This window comes from Pelobates fuscus, chromosome 13, assembly GCF_036172605.1.
Source record: "Pelobates fuscus isolate aPelFus1 chromosome 13, aPelFus1.pri, whole genome shotgun sequence".
NCBI classification, from domain to species: Eukaryota; Metazoa; Chordata; class Amphibia; order Anura; family Pelobatidae; genus Pelobates; species Pelobates fuscus.
Window position 1 is genome coordinate 2,808,512 of NC_086329.1, and position 18,980 is coordinate 2,827,491.

At 44.6% G+C, this 18,980-nt stretch overlaps 1 protein-coding gene across 1 annotated transcript in view; it reads left to right on the forward strand.

Annotated features, from left to right (window-relative positions):
- Positions 1-18,980, forward strand: part of DNAJC17 (DnaJ heat shock protein family (Hsp40) member C17) — a 47,939-nt gene that overhangs the window by 9,111 nt on the left and 19,848 nt on the right. The window contains exon 2 of the mRNA XM_063439808.1: positions 9,841-9,910. Within this exon, the coding sequence (XP_063295878.1) occupies positions 9,841-9,910 (70 nt within the window). The remainder of the gene's footprint in view (positions 1-9,840; positions 9,911-18,980) is intronic.

Sequence of the window (18,980 nt, forward strand, 5' to 3'; positions counted from 1 at the left end):
ATACTGAGTGTCCCTCCCAGGGATTCAATATTATTATTATTATTATTATTATTATTATCATATAGAGAGAGAGTGCTATCTGTATCAATACTGAGTGTCCCTCCCAGGGATTCATTATTATTATTATTATTATTATTATTGTATAGAGAGGTAGTGTTACCTGTATCAATACTGAGTGTCCCTCTCAGGGATTCAATATTATTATTATTATTATTATTATTATTATTGTATAGAGAGAGAGTGCTATCTGTATCAATACTGAGTGTCCCTCTCAGGGATTCAATATTATTATTATTATTATTATTATTATATAGAGAGAGAGTGCTATCTGTATCAATACTGAGTGTCCCTCCCAGGGATTCAATATTATTATTATTATTATTATTATTATTATTATTATTATTATTATTATTATTATTATTATATAGAGAGAGAGTGCTATCTGTATCAATACTGAGTGTCCCTCCCAGGGATTCAATATTATTATTATTATTATTATTATTATTATTATTCTAGAGAGAGAGAGTGCTATCTGTATCAATACTGAGTGTCCCTCCCAGGGATTTATTATTATTATTATTATTATTATTATTATTATTATATAGAGAGAGAGTGCTATCTGTATCAATACTGAGTGTCCCTCCCAGGGATTCAATATTATTATTATTATTATTCTAGAGAGAGAGTGCTATCTGTATCAATACTGAGTGTCCCTCCCAGGGATTTATTATTATTATTATTATTATTATTATTATTATTATTATTATTATTATTATTATTCTAGAGAGAGAATGCTATCTGTATTAATACTGACTGTCCCTCCCAGGGATTAAATATTCTCACAGGACTTGATATTGTTGAAAAATAGTGCTTCTTTATTGCAGCAAAAGTTTGAGGTAGAAAGTGTCAACGTTTCAGTCCCATCTGGACTTTTATCAAGACCCTTTTCTTGATAAGGTCTTGATAAAAGTCCAGATGGGACTGAAACGTTGACTTTCCTACAAGGTATTCTATATTATGGCCAGGATTAGAACCAAGGCATTACAAGACCGGGAGCAGTGAGTGCAGGATATATTATATTTATTATATTCTGTATTAATTTTGCCTGTCCCGCCCAGGGATTCAATCTAAAAAAAAAAAAATGTATGTGTATGTATATACAATTTCTTTTTGTTTTTTTAAGATTGAATCCCTGGGTGGGACTGGCAGAATTAATACAGATAATAATGCTCTCTCTACTCTCGGCTGTTAGTGTTGGTGTCTAGAGGTTTTGGGGTATTTTCCACCAGTCCTGAGAAATGTTCTGTGAGAGTTCCCATTCCTGTGTTTATGGGTGTTCCAGGAAAGTGCCCATGCAGGGACTAGTTGGTATGAGTGATGTCTATTTTCTAACAAACCTGTGCCTTATCTGCACTCCTGTCGCTTTAACCCCTGTATCACTACTCAACTTTGAATTCTGTGTCATCTGGCTCAGAAATGCTTCAGACTTGCGAAAGGGAGGTATTCCCGAAAGCTTGTCTTTAAAAAATTCTGTTAGTCCAATAACATTAATTATTACCTATACATGATATTATTTATACAATATATTATTATTTATGCAGTGTATTTGTATTATTATATATATTTATACCAGGATTCATTATTTATATACAGGATATTATGTATTCAGTGTATTATTATTATTATTATTATTATTATTATTATTTATACCAGGATTTTATATTATCTATACAGTGTTGTTTTTATTATTTATACTGTATATTTTGTATTTAGTGTATTATTATTTATGCATGATTTAATTTTATACAGTGTATTATTTTAGTCAATCTTTATTTTATTAAGGCATATGCAGTGGGGTACAGAACATAGAGAGGGGAAATGCAATAGTGGTATACAGGTTAGGGTTCATACAGCGTTATTACATTTCCTGCTAGACAATGTCTAAGTTTTATTTTTATGTGTTGGTTAATCCAAGATGCAATGACTTCGCTTATAGTGATTTAAGGTACAATATACAAAAAATTAAGCAAGCTAAACGAAATAAGATGTCTGCTTGGAAACCTATAAAAAACAGGCTTGTGTAACAAGTGAACAAAAATATCAATCAGAGATCAAACGCTAATCAATACGTGTAGCATTGGCATTTTATAATGAGACATGCTAAGTTATTAAGGCAGAAAACCATGCTTAGATGAGGAGGAGAGCGTTCATGGTAAAGGCACTGGATGCACGGTTTGGGCGTAGGTAACAGCGCTAGAGATGCTGCAAAGGGGATAAATGATAGTTGTTCAACGGTTAGTACATTACGTTCAGCTAGAATGTAGGGTGCAGTTCTTGTGTAAAGAGTCCAGGTGGGGGAGGCATGCTGTAACTTGGTGTGCCTGACGAACTCTGAGCTAGTGCCTGGGCTTATCCAATCCCTTCTGGGAGCCACTCGCTGGCCTTGTGAGTTCTTGGCACCCGGGGTGTCCGAAGCTTGTTTGCGGCGGAGTGCCAGGTATCCGGCGTGTGGCGGTGCATCCCGCGGTTCAGCAGGTCAGAGAGGTGTTCCAGACCTCTGGGATTCAAGCTCGGCATGTGGATCTGGTAAGGCCCGCGGGTTGTGTTAGATAAGGGTGTCGGCAGACCGCCGCGGTGGACAGAGGTAGGTCTTGTGTGCCGGTAGCTTTGCTGCTGTTTTAGCTTATGTTGGGGCGATGTGTGGGGCCCAGTACGCTTCCTCTGTGTGAGTTTCTCCCCTGCGGGGGCCGCTTGGATTTTCTGTGAGCGGGTTACCTGCAGTGGGTCTCCATAGTAGCGTCTGCGGGTCACCGGTCGAATCCACCCAGTCACCGCCCGCGCTGCGTGAAGATAGGGTATACCCCTGCCGCACAGAAGTTTATGGAAGGCCGAGCACAGCCAGTCCAGGGCCTCCAAAGAGGAAGGCAGTGTATGAGTGCACGTGGATCTCCTCCGTGATCCTTCTTGGGCGGCCATTTTGGGCGCGCCTCGCTTGACTTGTATGTCTGCCAGTGTAGTATACTCGTTTACCGTCGCGGGGGGGGGGGGGTTCAGTGGCTAATGGTGTTTGCTGGGTTTTCCGGCTCCGGAGAGAGCGGCCGCCTCTCCCCGACTCCATCTCCCGCAGGCCTCAGATAGATTATTGGGCTGTATGCCCCGTTCGGCTTCAGGAGGGTATCCCCCGGTTCCTTGGTGTGTCCCCGACGTGGGTAGCACACTTTGGGGGGTCTGTGGGCTATACTGCTGTCGGTTTCGCTCGTTTTGTCGCTTGCCCGCAGGGAGCCCCTTCCCTGCACGTCTGCTCGCCTCGGCGGTCAGACTCCGCCCCCATACAGTGTATTATTATTATTTATATAGGATATTATTTATTCAGATTATTATTATTATTATTATTATTATACAGGATATTATTTTTACAGTGTATTATTGGAATTATATAGGGTATTATTATTATTATTATTATTATTCGTACAGGATATTATTTATACAGTGTATTATTTATACAGTGTTATTATTATTTATACCAGGATATTATGTATTCACTGTATTATTATTTATACAGTGTTATTATTATTTGTATTATTATTTATACAGGATATTATGTATTCAATAGACATGTGCAATTCGTTTCGGTCCGAATTTCCGGTAATTTGGACAATCGGATGCTTCAGAATGTCCGAATAGTTGAATTGCCGAAATTACCGAATTTCCGGAGTGTACTGGTGCCGAAGTTCCGAAGCACAGTATTGCCTAAGTACTAATATACTTACCCAGTGAAAGGAGAAGAATGTTACATTGTATACAATTTCAAATAAAAAGTATACAAACATAGCCAGGATTCAGCTGTAAGCATTTGCAACAATCAAGTAACACACATTCATATACAATGTAAGTTACTTGGCCAGTCAATGTAATGGCAGGAACGGATAAGTAGATAACTCCCTAATTCCCACGGTATTAGGGAGCTATCTACTAAAAGGCTGAAAGACTTAATTACTGAGTATTGGTAAATTACCGCAAGTAGGGGCATGTGTATTAAACAGTGAGCACTGTAAAAAAAAAAAAAAAGGTGTTCCCCCTTCCCCCCCCCGACCTATTGCCCTCCCCACCGGCCCCCCACCCCTGAGCGGTGGGTGGGGGCCCTAAATAAAAATTGGGGGGGGGGGACGGGGGACGGACCTAATGTCCTGGCCCCCACCCATGAGTGGGGGCCCTAAACAAAAATTGTGTGGGGGGGGGGGGGGGTGGGGAAGCCATTGTCCTCCCCCCTGGCCCCCACCCCTGAGCGGTGGGTGGGGGCCCTTAATACATATTTAACCCCCCTCCCCCCCAGGTGACTAGGGGTCCCCAAAAGTAATGAGTGTTATGAGTCAAATTACACCGTGTGGGAAAATTCCAAAGAACTCACTGTTTAATAGACATGCCCCTACTCGCGGTATAGCGAGTAAGGGCACAATTTACTAATACTAAGTAATTTTTACTTGGTATTAGTAAATTTGACTGAAAGACCAATGTAGGTCTTTAAGCCTTTTGGTAGATAACTCCCTAATACTGTGGGAATTAGGGAGTTATCTACCAAGTGGCTGCAACAAAAGTCCTGAAATGCCAGAGTTCCGAAGTTGCCGAAGTCCCGAATTTCGGAATGCCAAACCGAGCCGAATATTTTCCCCATGCACATGCCTAGTATTCAATGTATCTTCATTTATACAGTGTATTATTTATACAGGATATTATTTATTCAGATTATTATTATTTGTACATGATATTATTAATACAGTGTATTGGTATTTATGTTTTTTTTATTGTTGTTATTATTATTAATAATACTTATTTATATAGGATATTTATTCAGTGTGATATTACTTATACAGTGTATTATTATTTATACAGTGTATTATTTATATAGGATATTATTAATCCAGTTTATTATCATTATTTATACAGGATATTATTTATACAGTTTATTATTATTATTATTATTATTTATATAGGTTATTATTGGTGTATTATTTATATAGGATATTATTTATACAGTGTATTATTATTTATACAGTGTAATATTTATCAATGTATTATGTATACAGATTATCATTTATATAGGATATTATTTATACTGTTATATTTATCAGTATATTATTATTATTATTATTTATATAGGATATTATTTATACTGATATTATTATTATTATACAGATTATTATTATTTATAGGATATTTATACAGTGTATTATGTATACAAATTATTTATATAGTATATTATTTATACAATTTATTATTTATACAGTGTAATATTTATCAGTGTATTCTGTATGCAGATTATCATTTATATAGGATATTATTTATACTGTGTATTATTTATTATTATTATTATTAATATCCTATTATTAATAATAATAATAATAATAATACACAGTATAAATAATACACAGTATAAATAATATCCTATAGATAATAATAATAATAATCAGTATAAGTAATAATATCCTATTATTAATAATAATACTTATACTGATTATTATTATTATTATTATTATTATTTATACAGATTATTATTTATAGGATATTATTTATACTGTGTATTATTATTATTATTATTATTATTTATAGGATATTATTTATCATTTATAATAATATTATAAACCTAGTGTATTATTATTGTCGTCATTATAGTGTTTGGAATTAGTTCTGCCAACACTACCCAGATATTGCTTTTTATTATCAGGTAATGCAGTAAAGTGAGAATTCAAATTCCATTTCACATTTAGGCCGGAGTAGCTGAAATGAAAGCTTATCTGACAGTTTCCTTTGTTGTATTTACATTGTTCGAAATTCACTTTGAATTCTTCCTTTTGTGAATAGCAAGTGCGGGATATAACTCTGGGAGGAGACTTTAATATCAGGGTAACCAGCAAAATGAGCAACAATCACCACATTGTAACAAACTAATGCATATTGTGTCAGATCTTTCTTGAAATTCTCTAAAATGGATGAATTAATATAATAATGTAAGGCTGGTTTCTGGGGGTCACATTGTAATTGTAGGTTTACTCCTGCCTGCCACACCAGCTAAGCAGCAATCAGTGTAGCTAACTGGAAGAAGTTTGTCTGCTTATTCACCAACTCTGAGCAAATCTAACCCTGCTAGTTTTGGTGTATAGATCATGCCCCTGATGTCTCACTGCTCAATTATGTAATTTAGGAGTTAAATCAGTCTCTGCTCTGCTAATAGATTGCTTGACCATGCAGGGGCCTTCTCTGTGTAATTTAAAGGTTAATTTACAGAGCAGGAGATAAAAACATCTAAAGCAAGTTTACATCACATTAAAAATTAAACAATTTCTATCATGCAGCGTGTTGATACCTATAGTATCCCTTAAATATATTAACATTATGTCTTGAATGTATTCTCTGACTCCCCCTTTGCTAGCCGGCTCGCAGTGCCGGCCACTCCCCCTTTGCTAGCCGGCTCGCAGTGCCGGCCACTCCCCCTTTGCTAGCCGGCTCGCAGTGCCGGCCACTCCCCCTTTGCTAGCCGGCTCGCAGTGCCGGCCACTCCCCCTTTGCTAGCCGGCTCGCAGTGCCGGCCACTCCCCCTTTGCTAGCCGGCTCGCAGTGCCGGCCACTCCCCCTTTGCTAGCCGGCTCGCAGTGCCGGCCACTCCCCCTTTGCTAGCCGGCTCGCAGTGCCGGCCACTCCCCCTTTGCTAGCCGGCTCGCAGTGCCGGCCACTCCCCCTTTGCTAGCCGGCTCGCAGTGCCGGCCACTCCCTGTGACGGTCTGAAAAGGTATCACTGTCTTACATACGCCAATAATCCACAGGTTCCAATATCGCTGGTGTCGCATAATAACCCACACATGAGACAAAGCTTAATGCTGGGACAAGACTGGTTTAATGAGAACACAGGCATTCAATTTATACAGTGTATAACTCCTCCTCTGAGCCAGAGAGATAATTGAGTTTAGAGAACATACTAAACTCCATTATCCCCTGGTCAGAAAAAGTAACCTTTTTTACAATATCTGGAAATACCCCAAAAATACATAAGAACCCCACAAAAGTCACATCCCTGGGTAGCCGGTCTCTGTGGGAGCAACATATAAAAAAAATCAGCCAAATCGGTTCAGTAGTTACCAAACGGCACTGCAGGGAGAGTTGACCGGTCTGTCACGAGGTTGAAGCCGGGAAACCGTTCCAGAAGAAATGCAGCAAGAGCCGGTCTGTGTTCGTGTGGATTTATACAAAAACCGTATAAAAGTCTATCTGGTTTGTCTAACCGTATAAAGTCTATCTGGTTTGTGGAGAGTGCTCCCTGTGTTCGGTAGTTTGAAACTCCCGAATGCCGTTCATCTGAGTTGCTGGGAAAGGAACGTAGAAGAGCTCCATAGAGACCAGTGTTCGTGCGAGTGCGTTGCCGAAAACCGCTCCAGGCACTCAATGACCAAGTCCCGCAGGCAGTGTTCGGGAGACAAGATGGCCGCCACCCACTGTTCTCACCACGTGTATTTGTATGCACGAAATGGCGGCCACCTAGGAGCATTCAATTAGTCTGCAGTTTTCGTATAGATACATGGCGTTCTCCATTCTAATTAGTCCCTGGGGTGGTCTCGGTTCGGGAACCGAACAAAATAACGAATGGAACAAAAGAACGAATTACTGGGGAAGGCTAATAGAAGAGAGTACAAGTAGCCAAATGATGATGGGGGTATCCCTTCACACTCCCCCCTCCCCGCCTGCTCGCAGTGCCAGCCACTCCTCCCCGCCTGCTCGCAGTGCCAGCCCCGCCTGCTCGCAGTGCCAGCCCCGCCTGCTCGCAGTGCCAGCCCCGCCTGCTCGCAGTGCCAGCCCCGCCTGCTCGCAGTGCCAGCCCCGCCTGCTCGCAGTGCCAGCCCCGCCTGCTCGCAGTGCCAGCCCCGCCTGCTCGCAGTGCCAGCCCCGCCTGCTCGCAGTGCCAGCCCCGCCTGCTCGCAGTGCCAGCCCCGCCTGCTCGCAGTGCCAGCCCCGCCTGCTCGCAGTGCCAGCCCCGCCTGCTCGCAGTGCCAGCCCCGCCTGCTCGCAGTGCCAGCCCCGCCTGCTCGCAGTGCCAGCCCCGCCTGCTCGCAGTGCCAGCCCCGCCTGCTCGCAGTGCCAGCCCCGCCTGCTCGCAGTGCCAGCCACTCTTCCCCGCCTGCTCGCTGTGCCAGCCACTCTTCCCCGCCTGCTCGCTGTGCCAGCCACTCTTCCCCGCCTGCTCGCTGTACCAAGTTTGATGATCTCAGCCAAAGTGAAGAACACACTGATAGAACTTCAAAAACAACGAGATAACGTCATTTGTTTTTTACAGCTGTGTAACAGCATACATTCGCCATTTCAGTTACATTCCCAAACTTATCTTAATACGTCAAGGTAGTTGGACTGAAACATTGGTTATATGAAAATGCATGTCTCCTTAAAATAAACTCGCTCTTTTTTGTTTATTTTGAAGCCCCACGAGCGTGAGGACGTCCAGTGTCAGGCAACTTTTTTTTTTTTTTTATACTGTACTTTTCTAAATAAACCTACGTTTCTATGAAAACTGAAGTTTTAGGGGTTTTTTTGTGGCCCACGTGAACTTAAACCTTGTTTATTTTGCCTGTGTTAGCCTTTGTTTGACACGCTTGCTCTAGTGGCTGTCTGGTAGACAGCCATTCGAGGTGGAGTTATTATTATTGCCATTTATATAGCGCCAACTGAGTTAATCCTAGCAGGTAATTATAAATACGGCAATCACTACCTTAACCTGCCGGGTTAAGGGGCCCAGGACAGACTATGTCTATAAACTTAAGTGGTCGGGATCCTATAGTGTCATTAAAGGATCACTATAGGGTCAGGAACACAAACATGTATTCCTGACCCTTTAGTGTTAACACCACCATCTAGCCCCCCTGGGCCCCTCATGCCTTCATAAATATAGCAAAATCTTACTGTATTCAAGCCTGAAGCTGTAACTCTGCATGCTGTTAGACTCAGAGAAACAAGCAGTCTGCTGACATCATTATAAGTGGTAGCCTGATCCAATCACAATGCTTCCCCATAGTATTGGCTGAGACTGACAAGAAGACAGATCAGGGGCAGAGCCAGCATGATTCAAACACAGCCCTGGCCAATCAGCATCTCCTCATAGAGATGAATTGAATCAATGAATCTCTATGAGGAAAGTTCAGTGTCTGCATGCAGAGGGAGGAGATACTGAATGTTTGGATGCATTTTAGGCAGCCATGACCCAGGAAGGATCTCTAACAGACATCTGAGGAGTGGCCAGTGAAGTTATCACTAGGCTGTAATGTAAACACTGCATTTTCTCTGAAAAGACCGTGTTTACAGCAAAAAACCTGAAGGGAATGATTCTACTCACCAGAAAAAAAATCAATAAGCTGTAGTTGTTCTGGTGACTATAGTGTCCCTTTAAGACAAAATACATTGGCATATTTTCAGTCCTTTTGACTCTACTGTCACCTAGTGGACATTACTAGAAATTGCAAACACGGAATTTGAATCTCCTTATCGCTGTCATTAAGTAGACGATTTATATAGTTTATAATTTTAAATCTGTTGATAAATACATTTTTGTAAGAGTAATAAACATTTGTTTTGCTTATTCGTCTCTGCTGATTTTGGAAGGGTTATGAGCCTTTAACCGTTCTGCTGCCTAATGTTTGTGTTTGATAGAGCTGATTAAACGTGTTTTTGTGTTTTTAATTGCTTAATGCTTGTGTGTATGCACATTCTTTGTGCAATGTTGAGTTTTCTATCTTTAATATATAACTCATGCTAGCCTTGATCGTGTCTCCATATTAATGTCTGTTTATTTTCTCCAATTTTCAGATTAAGAAAGCGTACAGACAGAAAGCATTAACCTGCCATCCGGACAAAAACCCTGACAATCCTCGTGCCGGTGAGAATTCTGCCATTCATTTATATAAACCTATGAAAGTCCTTTATAGGGACGCTCTAACCACAACAGTCATTACAGCTTTAACAGACCGGGTTTGGTGCCTTCATATACCGTAGGGTACTCATTGGGGGTGAATTTCTACTCCCCATGGCTACATTCTCGCTTGTCAGTGGCTAGTATGTATAACATTAGTGTTCCTTTAACTAGAACAACATATATTAATTACTCCAATTCAGAGTGTGACCATTTTTTTAGTTCACTTATTTTTGGCATAAAGAATCAATTTCCTTAGATTCTGCACAATCCCTATTAAAGGGGCAGTCTAATCTGACAGGTCGTTGCATTATTACACTGGTTTGACAAAAAAAAAAAGACACATTCATCGTCTGCTCCCTCCTCACCTGCATTGACAATGTGGAAACCAAACTTCGTTCTTATTCAGTACAAATCTGTCCAACCTGAATGGCATCATGGCCTGGGGGTCTCAGCTTGGCTATGGTGGCCAGGGAGAGCCCGATTTTATGCCAAACCACATTATGGCTTGAGAAATAGCACTATAACCACAGTGCGGCACTCTAGTACCTCTTTAAAAAATAAGCAAAACAGGTGATATATACGTCCGGCACTTGTCCCAGTTTTAAAAATGTAGGTAAGTAGAGAATCCCAGCACTGCGCAGTAAGTAGGTCCATTATGTTTTTACCTACAGGGGAATCCCAGCACTGTGCAGTAAGTAGGTCCATGATGTTTTTACCTACAGGGGAATCCCAGCACTGGGCAGTAAGTAGGTCCATTATGTTTTTACCTACAGGGGAATCCCAGCACTGGGCAGTAAGTAGGTCCATTATGTTTTTACCTACAGGGGAATCCCAGCACTGGGCAGTAAGTAGGTCCATGATGTGTTTGACCTACAGGGGAATCCCAGCACTGGGCAGTAAGTAGGTCCATTATGTTTTTACCTACAGGGGAATCCCAGCACTGCGCAGTAAGTAGGTCCATTATGTTTTTAACCTACAGGGGAATCCCAGCACTGCGCAGTAAGTAGGTCCATTATGTTTTTATCTACAGGGGAATCCCAGCACTGCGCAGTAAGTAGGTCCATTATGTTTTTACCTACAGGGGAATCCCAGCACTGGGCAGTAAGTAGGTCCACGATGTGTTTACCTACAGGGGAATCCCAGCACTGGGCAGTAAGTAGGTCCATGATGTTTTTAACCTACAGGGGAATCCCAGCACTGGGCAGTAAGTAGGTCCATTATGTTTTTAACCTACAGGGGAATCCCAGCACTGGGAAGTAAGTAGGTCCATTATGTTTTTACCTACAGGGGAATCCCAGCACTGGGCAGTAAGTAGGTCCATGATGTGTTTACCTACAGGGGAATCCCAGCACTGCGCAGTAAGTAGGTCCATTATGTTTTTACCTACAGGGGAATCCCAGCACTGCGCAGTAAGTAGGTCCATTATGTTTTTACCTACAGGGGAATCCCAGCACTGCGCAGTAAGTAGGTCCATTATGTTTTTACCTACAGGGGAATCCCAGCACTGGGCAGTAAGTAGGTCCATTATGTTTTTACCTACAGGGGAATCCCAGCACTGGGCAGTAAGTAGGTCCACGATGTGTTTACCTACAGGGGAATCCCAGCACTGGGCAGTAAGTAGGTCCATTATGTTTTTACCTACAGGGGAATCCCAGCACTGCACAGTAAGTAGGTCCATTATGTTTTTACCTACAGGGGAATCCCAGCACTGGGCAGTAAGTAGGTCCATTATGTTTTTACCTACAGGGGAATCCCAGCACTGCGCAGTAAGTAGGTCCATTATGTTTTTAACCTACAGGGGAATCCCAGCACTGCGCAGTAAGTAGGTCCATTATGTTTTTAACCTACAGGGGAATCCCAGCACTGGGCAGTAAGTAGGTCCACGATGTGTTTACCTACAGGGGAATCCCAGCACTGCGCAGTAAGTAGGTCCATGATGTGTTTGACCTACAGGGGAATCCCAGCACTGCGCAGTAAGTAGGTCCATGATGTTTTTTTTACCTACAGGGGAATCCCAGCACTGCGCAGTAAGTATGTCCATGATGTTTTAAACCTACAGGGGAATCCCAGCACTGCGCAGTAAGTAGGTCCATGATGTGTTTGACCTACAGGGGAATCCCAGCACTGCGCAGTAAGTAGCTCCATGATGTGTTTACCTACAGGGGAATCCCAGCACTGCGCAGTAAGTAGGTCCATGATGTTTTTTTTACCTACAGGGGAATCCCAGCACTGCGCAGTAAGTAGGTCCATTATGTTTTTACCTACAGGGGAATCCCAGCACTGGGCAGTAAGTAGGTCCACGATGTGTTTACCTACAGGGGAATCCCAGCACTGGGCAGTAAGTAGGTCCATTATGTTTTTACCTACAGGGGAATCCCAGCACTGCACAGTAAGTAGGTCCATTATGTTTTTACCTACAGGGGAATCCCAGCACTGGGCAGTAAGTAGGTCCATTATGTTTTTACCTACAGGGGAATCCCAGCACTGCGCAGTAAGTAGGTCCATTATGTTTTTAACCTACAGGGGAATCCCAGCACTGCGCAGTAAGTAGGTCCATTATGTTTTTAACCTACAGGGGAATCCCAGCACTGGGCAGTAAGTAGGTCCACGATGTGTTTACCTACAGGGGAATCCCAGCACTGCGCAGTAAGTAGGTCCATGATGTGTTTGACCTACAGGGGAATCCCAGCACTGCGCAGTAAGTAGGTCCATGATGTTTTTTTTACCTACAGGGGAATCCCAGCACTGCGCAGTAAGTATGTCCATGATGTTTTAAACCTACAGGGGAATCCCAGCACTGCGCAGTAAGTAGGTCCATGATGTGTTTGACCTACAGGGGAATCCCAGCACTGCGCAGTAAGTAGCTCCATGATGTGTTTACCTACAGGGGAATCCCAGCACTGCGCAGTAAGTAGGTCCATGATGTTTTTTTTACCTACAGGGGAATCCCAGCACTGCGCAGTAAGTAGGTCCATTATGTTTTTACCTACAGGGGAATCCCAGCACTGGGCAGTAAGTAGGTCCACGATGTGTTTACCTACAGGGGAATCCCAGCACTGGGCAGTAAGTAGGTCCATTATGTTTTTACCTACAGGGGAATCCCAGCACTGCACAGTAAGTAGGTCCATTATGTTTTTACCTACAGGGGAATCCCAGCACTGGGCAGTAAGTAGGTCCATTATGTTTTTACCTACAGGGGAATCCCAGCACTGCGCAGTAAGTAGGTCCATTATGTTTTTAACCTACAGGGGAATCCCAGCACTGCGCAGTAAGTAGGTCCATTATGTTTTTAACCTACAGGGGAATCCCAGCACTGGGCAGTAAGTAGGTCCACGATGTGTTTACCTACAGGGGAATCCCAGCACTGCGCAGTAAGTAGGTCCATGATGTGTTTGACCTACAGGGGAATCCCAGCACTGCGCAGTAAGTAGGTCCATGATGTTTTTTTTACCTACAGGGGAATCCCAGCACTGCGCAGTAAGTATGTCCATGATGTTTTAAACCTACAGGGGAATCCCAGCACTGGGCAGTAAGTAGGTCCACGATGTGTTTACCTACAGGGGAATCCCAGCACTGCGCAGTAAGTAGGTCCATGATGTGTTTGACCTACAGGGGAATCCCAGCACTGCGCAGTAAGTAGGTCCATGATGTTTTTTTTACCTACAGGGGAATCCCAGCACTGCGCAGTAAGTATGTCCATGATGTTTTAAACCTACAGGGGAATCCCAGCACTGCGCAGTAAGTAGGTCCATGATGTGTTTGACCTACAGGGGAATCCCAGCACTGCGCAGTAAGTAGCTCCATGATGTGTTTACCTACAGGGGAATCCCAGCACTGCGCAGTAAGTAGGTCCATGATGTTTTTTTTACCTACAGGGGAATCCCAGCACTGCGCAGTAAGTAGGTCCATTATGTTTTTACCTACAGGGGAATCCCAGCACTGGGCAGTAAGTAGGTCCACGATGTGTTTACCTACAGGGGAATCCCAGCACTGGGCAGTAAGTAGGTCCATTATGTTTTTACCTACAGGGGAATCCCAGCACTGCACAGTAAGTAGGTCCATTATGTTTTTACCTACAGGGGAATCCCAGCACTGGGCAGTAAGTAGGTCCATTATGTTTTTACCTACAGGGGAATCCCAGCACTGCGCAGTAAGTAGGTCCATTATGTTTTTAACCTACAGGGGAATCCCAGCACTGCGCAGTAAGTAGGTCCATTATGTTTTTAACCTACAGGGGAATCCCAGCACTGGGCAGTAAGTAGGTCCACGATGTGTTTACCTACAGGGGAATCCCAGCACTGCGCAGTAAGTAGGTCCATGATGTGTTTGACCTACAGGGGAATCCCAGCACTGCGCAGTAAGTAGGTCCATGATGTTTTTTTTACCTACAGGGGAATCCCAGCACTGCGCAGTAAGTATGTCCATGATGTTTTAAACCTACAGGGGAATCCCAGCACTGGGCAGTAAGTAGGTCCACGATGTGTTTACCTACAGGGGAATCCCAGCACTGCGCAGTAAGTAGGTCCATGGTGTGTTTAACCTACAGGGGAATCCCAGCACTGCGCAGTAAGTAGGTCCATGATGTTTTTTTTACCTACAGGGGAATCCCAGCACTGCGCAGTAAGTATGTCCATGATGTTTTAAACCTACAGGGGAATCCCAGCACTGCGCAGTAAGTAGGTCCATGATGTGTTTGACCTACAGGGGAATCCCAGCACTGCGCAGTAAGTAGCTCCATGATGTGTTTACCTACAGGGGAATCCCAGCACTGCGCAGTAAGTAGGTCCATGATGTTTTTTTTACCTACAGGGGAATCCCAGCACTGCGCAGTAAGTAGGTCCATTATGTTTTTACCTACAGGGGAATCCCAGCACTGGGCAGTAAGTAGGTCCACGATGTGTTTACCTACAGGGGAATCCCAGCACTGGGCAGTAAGTAGGTCCATTATGTTTTTACCTACAGGGGAATCCCAGCACTGCACAGTAAGTAGGTCCATTATGTTTTTACCTACAGGGGAATCCCAGCACTGGGCAGTAAGTAGGTCCATTATGTTTTTACCTACAGGGGAATCCCAGCACTGCGCAGTAAGTAGGTCCATTATGTTTTTAACCTACAGGGGAATCCCAGCACTGCGCAGTAAGTAGGTCCATTATGTTTTTAACCTACAGGGGAATCCCAGCACTGGGCAGTAAGTAGGTCCACGATGTGTTTACCTACAGGGGAATCCCAGCACTGCGCAGTAAGTAGGTCCATGATGTGTTTGACCTACAGGGGAATCCCAGCACTGCGCAGTAAGTAGGTCCATGATGTTTTTTTTACCTACAGGGGAATCCCAGCACTGCGCAGTAAGTATGTCCATGATGTTTTAAACCTACAGGGGAATCCCAGCACTGGGCAGTAAGTAGGTCCACGATGTGTTTACCTACAGGGGAATCCCAGCACTGCGCAGTAAGTAGGTCCATGATGTGTTTGACCTACAGGGGAATCCCAGCACTGCGCAGTAAGTAGGTCCATGATGTTTTTTTTACCTACAGGGGAATCCCAGCACTGCGCAGTAAGTATGTCCATGATGTTTTAAACCTACAGGGGAATCCCAGCACTGCGCAGTAAGTAGGTCCATGATGTGTTTGACCTACAGGGGAATCCCAGCACTGCGCAGTAAGTAGCTCCATGATGTGTTTACCTACAGGGGAATCCCAGCACTGCGCAGTAAGTAGGTCCATGATGTTTTTTTTACCTACAGGGGAATCCCAGCACTGCGCAGTAAGTAGGTCCATTATGTTTTTACCTACAGGGGAATCCCAGCACTGGGCAGTAAGTAGGTCCACGATGTGTTTACCTACAGGGGAATCCCAGCACTGGGCAGTAAGTAGGTCCATTATGTTTTTACCTACAGGGGAATCCCAGCACTGCACAGTAAGTAGGTCCATTATGTTTTTACCTACAGGGGAATCCCAGCACTGGGCAGTAAGTAGGTCCATTATGTTTTTACCTACAGGGGAATCCCAGCACTGCGCAGTAAGTAGGTCCATTATGTTTTTAACCTACAGGGGAATCCCAGCACTGCGCAGTAAGTAGGTCCATTATGTTTTTAACCTACAGGGGAATCCCAGCACTGGGCAGTAAGTAGGTCCACGATGTGTTTACCTACAGGGGAATCCCAGCACTGCGCAGTAAGTAGGTCCATGATGTGTTTGACCTACAGGGGAATCCCAGCACTGCGCAGTAAGTAGGTCCATGATGTTTTTTTTACCTACAGGGGAATCCCAGCACTGCGCAGTAAGTATGTCCATGATGTTTTAAACCTACAGGGGAATCCCAGCACTGGGCAGTAAGTAGGTCCACGATGTGTTTACCTACAGGGGAATCCCAGCACTGCGCAGTAAGTAGGTCCATGGTGTGTTTAACCTACAGGGGAATCCCAGCACTGCGCAGTAAGTAGGTCCATGATGTTTTTTTTACCTACAGGGGAATCCCAGCACTGCGCAGTAAGTATGTCCATGATGTTTTAAACCTACAGGGGAATCCCAGCACTGCGCAGTAAGTAGGTCCATGATGTGTTTGACCTACAGGGGAATCCCAGCACTGCGCAGTAAGTAGCTCCATGATGTGTTTACCTACAGGGGAATCCCAGCACTGCGCAGTAAGTAGGTCCATGATGTTTTTTTTACCTACAGGGGAATCCCAGCACTGCGCAGTAAGTAGGTCCATTATGTTTTTACCTACAGGGGAATCCCAGCACTGGGCAGTAAGTAGGTCCACGATGTGTTTACCTACAGGGGAATCCCAGCACTGGGCAGTAAGTAGGTCCATTATGTTTTTACCTACAGGGGAATCCCAGCACTGCACAGTAAGTAGGTCCATTATGTTTTTACCTACAGGGGAATCCCAGCACTGGGCAGTAAGTAGGTCCATTATGTTTTTACCTACAGGGGAATCCCAGCACTGCGCAGTAAGTAGGTCCATTATGTTTTTAACCTACAGGGGAATCCCAGCACTGCGCAGTAAGTAGGTCCATTATGTTTTTAACCTACAGGGGAATCCCAGCACTGGGCAGTAAGTAGGTCCACGATGTGTTTACCTACAGGGGAATCCCAGCACTGCGCAGTAAGTAGGTCCATGATGTGTTTGACCTACAGGGGAATCCCAGCACTGCGCAGTAAGTAGGTCCATGATGTTTTTTTTACCTACAGGGGAATCCCAGCACTGCGCAGTAAGTATGTCCATGATGTTTTAAACCTACAGGGGAATCCCAGCACTGGGCAGTAAGTAGGTCCACGATGTGTTTACCTACAGGGGAATCCCAGCACCGCGCAGTAAGTAGGTCCATGGTGTGTTTAACCTACAGGGGAATCCCAGCACTGCGCAGTAAGTATGTTACAATGTTTCACAGATTGGATAGTATCCTGTATCTTTTCATTTTTGAATAGGGTCGGGTCTGAAATATCATTAGAGGTGAAATTTTATTCATAATTACCGTAATTTTCCTTTCCTGGTCATAGGCAATGGCATCACCACAATGGATTAGCCCCTCACACCCCCGGGTGGACAGGAACCTACCGTATATACTCGAGTATAAACCGAGTTTTTCAGCCCATTTTTTGGGCTGAAAAACCCCAACTCGGCTTATACTCGAGTCAGTGTCTGTATTATGGCAATTTGCATTGCCATAATACAGACTGAGGGAGAGGGGTGCTGGCAGAGCTGTACTTACCTTTCCTGCAGCTCCTGTCAGCTCTCTCCTCCTCCGCGCCGTCCGTTCAGCACCTCGGTCAGCTCCCAGTGTAAGCGGCTCTCGCGAGACTTACACTGGGAGCTGACAGAAGGAGCTGCACGGACGGCGCGGAGGAGGAGAGAGCTGACAGGAGCTGCAGGAAAGGTAAGTACAGCTCTGCCAGCCCCCCTCTCCCCCCCACTGAACTACCAATGCTGGACCACCAGGGAAGGAGAGCCCCCCTCCCTGCCATATATCAAGCAGGGAGGGGGGACGAAAAAAAAGAAATAAAAAAATAATAATAATAAAAAAAAAGGGGTATAAGGACCACTATGGGAGGGGGGGGGGTATAAGGACCACTATGGGAGGGGGGGGTATAAGGACCACTATGGGAGGGAGGGGGTGGGTTAAGGACCACTATGGGAGGGAGGGGGGGTATAAGGACCGCTATGGGAGGGAGGGGGGGTATAAGGACCACTATGGGAGGGGGGGGGGGGTAAGGACCACTATGGGAGGGAGGGGGGGGATAAGGACCACTATGGGAGGGAGGGGGGGGATAAGGACCACTATGGGGTGGAGGGGGGTATAAGGACCACTATGCGAGGGAGGGGGGTATAAGGACCACTATGGGAGGGAGGGGGTATAAGGACCACTATGGGAGGGAGGGGGGTATAAGGACCACTATGGGAGGGAGGGGGGGTATAAGGACCACTATTGGAGGGAGGGGGGTATAAGGACCACTATGGGAGGGAGGGGGGGTATAAGGACCACCATGGGAGGGGGTGGGATAAGGACCACTATGGGAGGGAGGGGGGTATAAGGACCATTATGGGAGGGAGGGGGGGGGTATATGGACCACTATGGGAGGGATGGGGGGGGGATAAGGAACACTATGGGAGGGAGAAGGGGGATAAGGACCACTATGGGAGGGGAGGGGGAAGTAAGGACCACTAGGGGAGGGGAGGGTAAGGACCACTGGGGGAGGGGTGAGTCAGGACCACTGGGGGGGGGAGTGAAGGAACACGGGGGTGGGGAGGTAAGGACCACTGAGGGAGGAGGAGGGGAAGTCAGGACATATGGGGGGGGGAGGGGGTGGCAAAAATTTTTTTGCCTACGGCGGCAAATATCCTTGCACCGGCCCTGCACACACTGCATTCACACACTGCATTCATGCACACACACACTGCATTCATGCACACACACACTGCACTCATACACACACGCTGCACTCATACACACACACATACGCACACACTGCATTCATTATACACACACTGTAAATAAATATTCAATTAATAAAAAAATTTTAGGATCTAATTT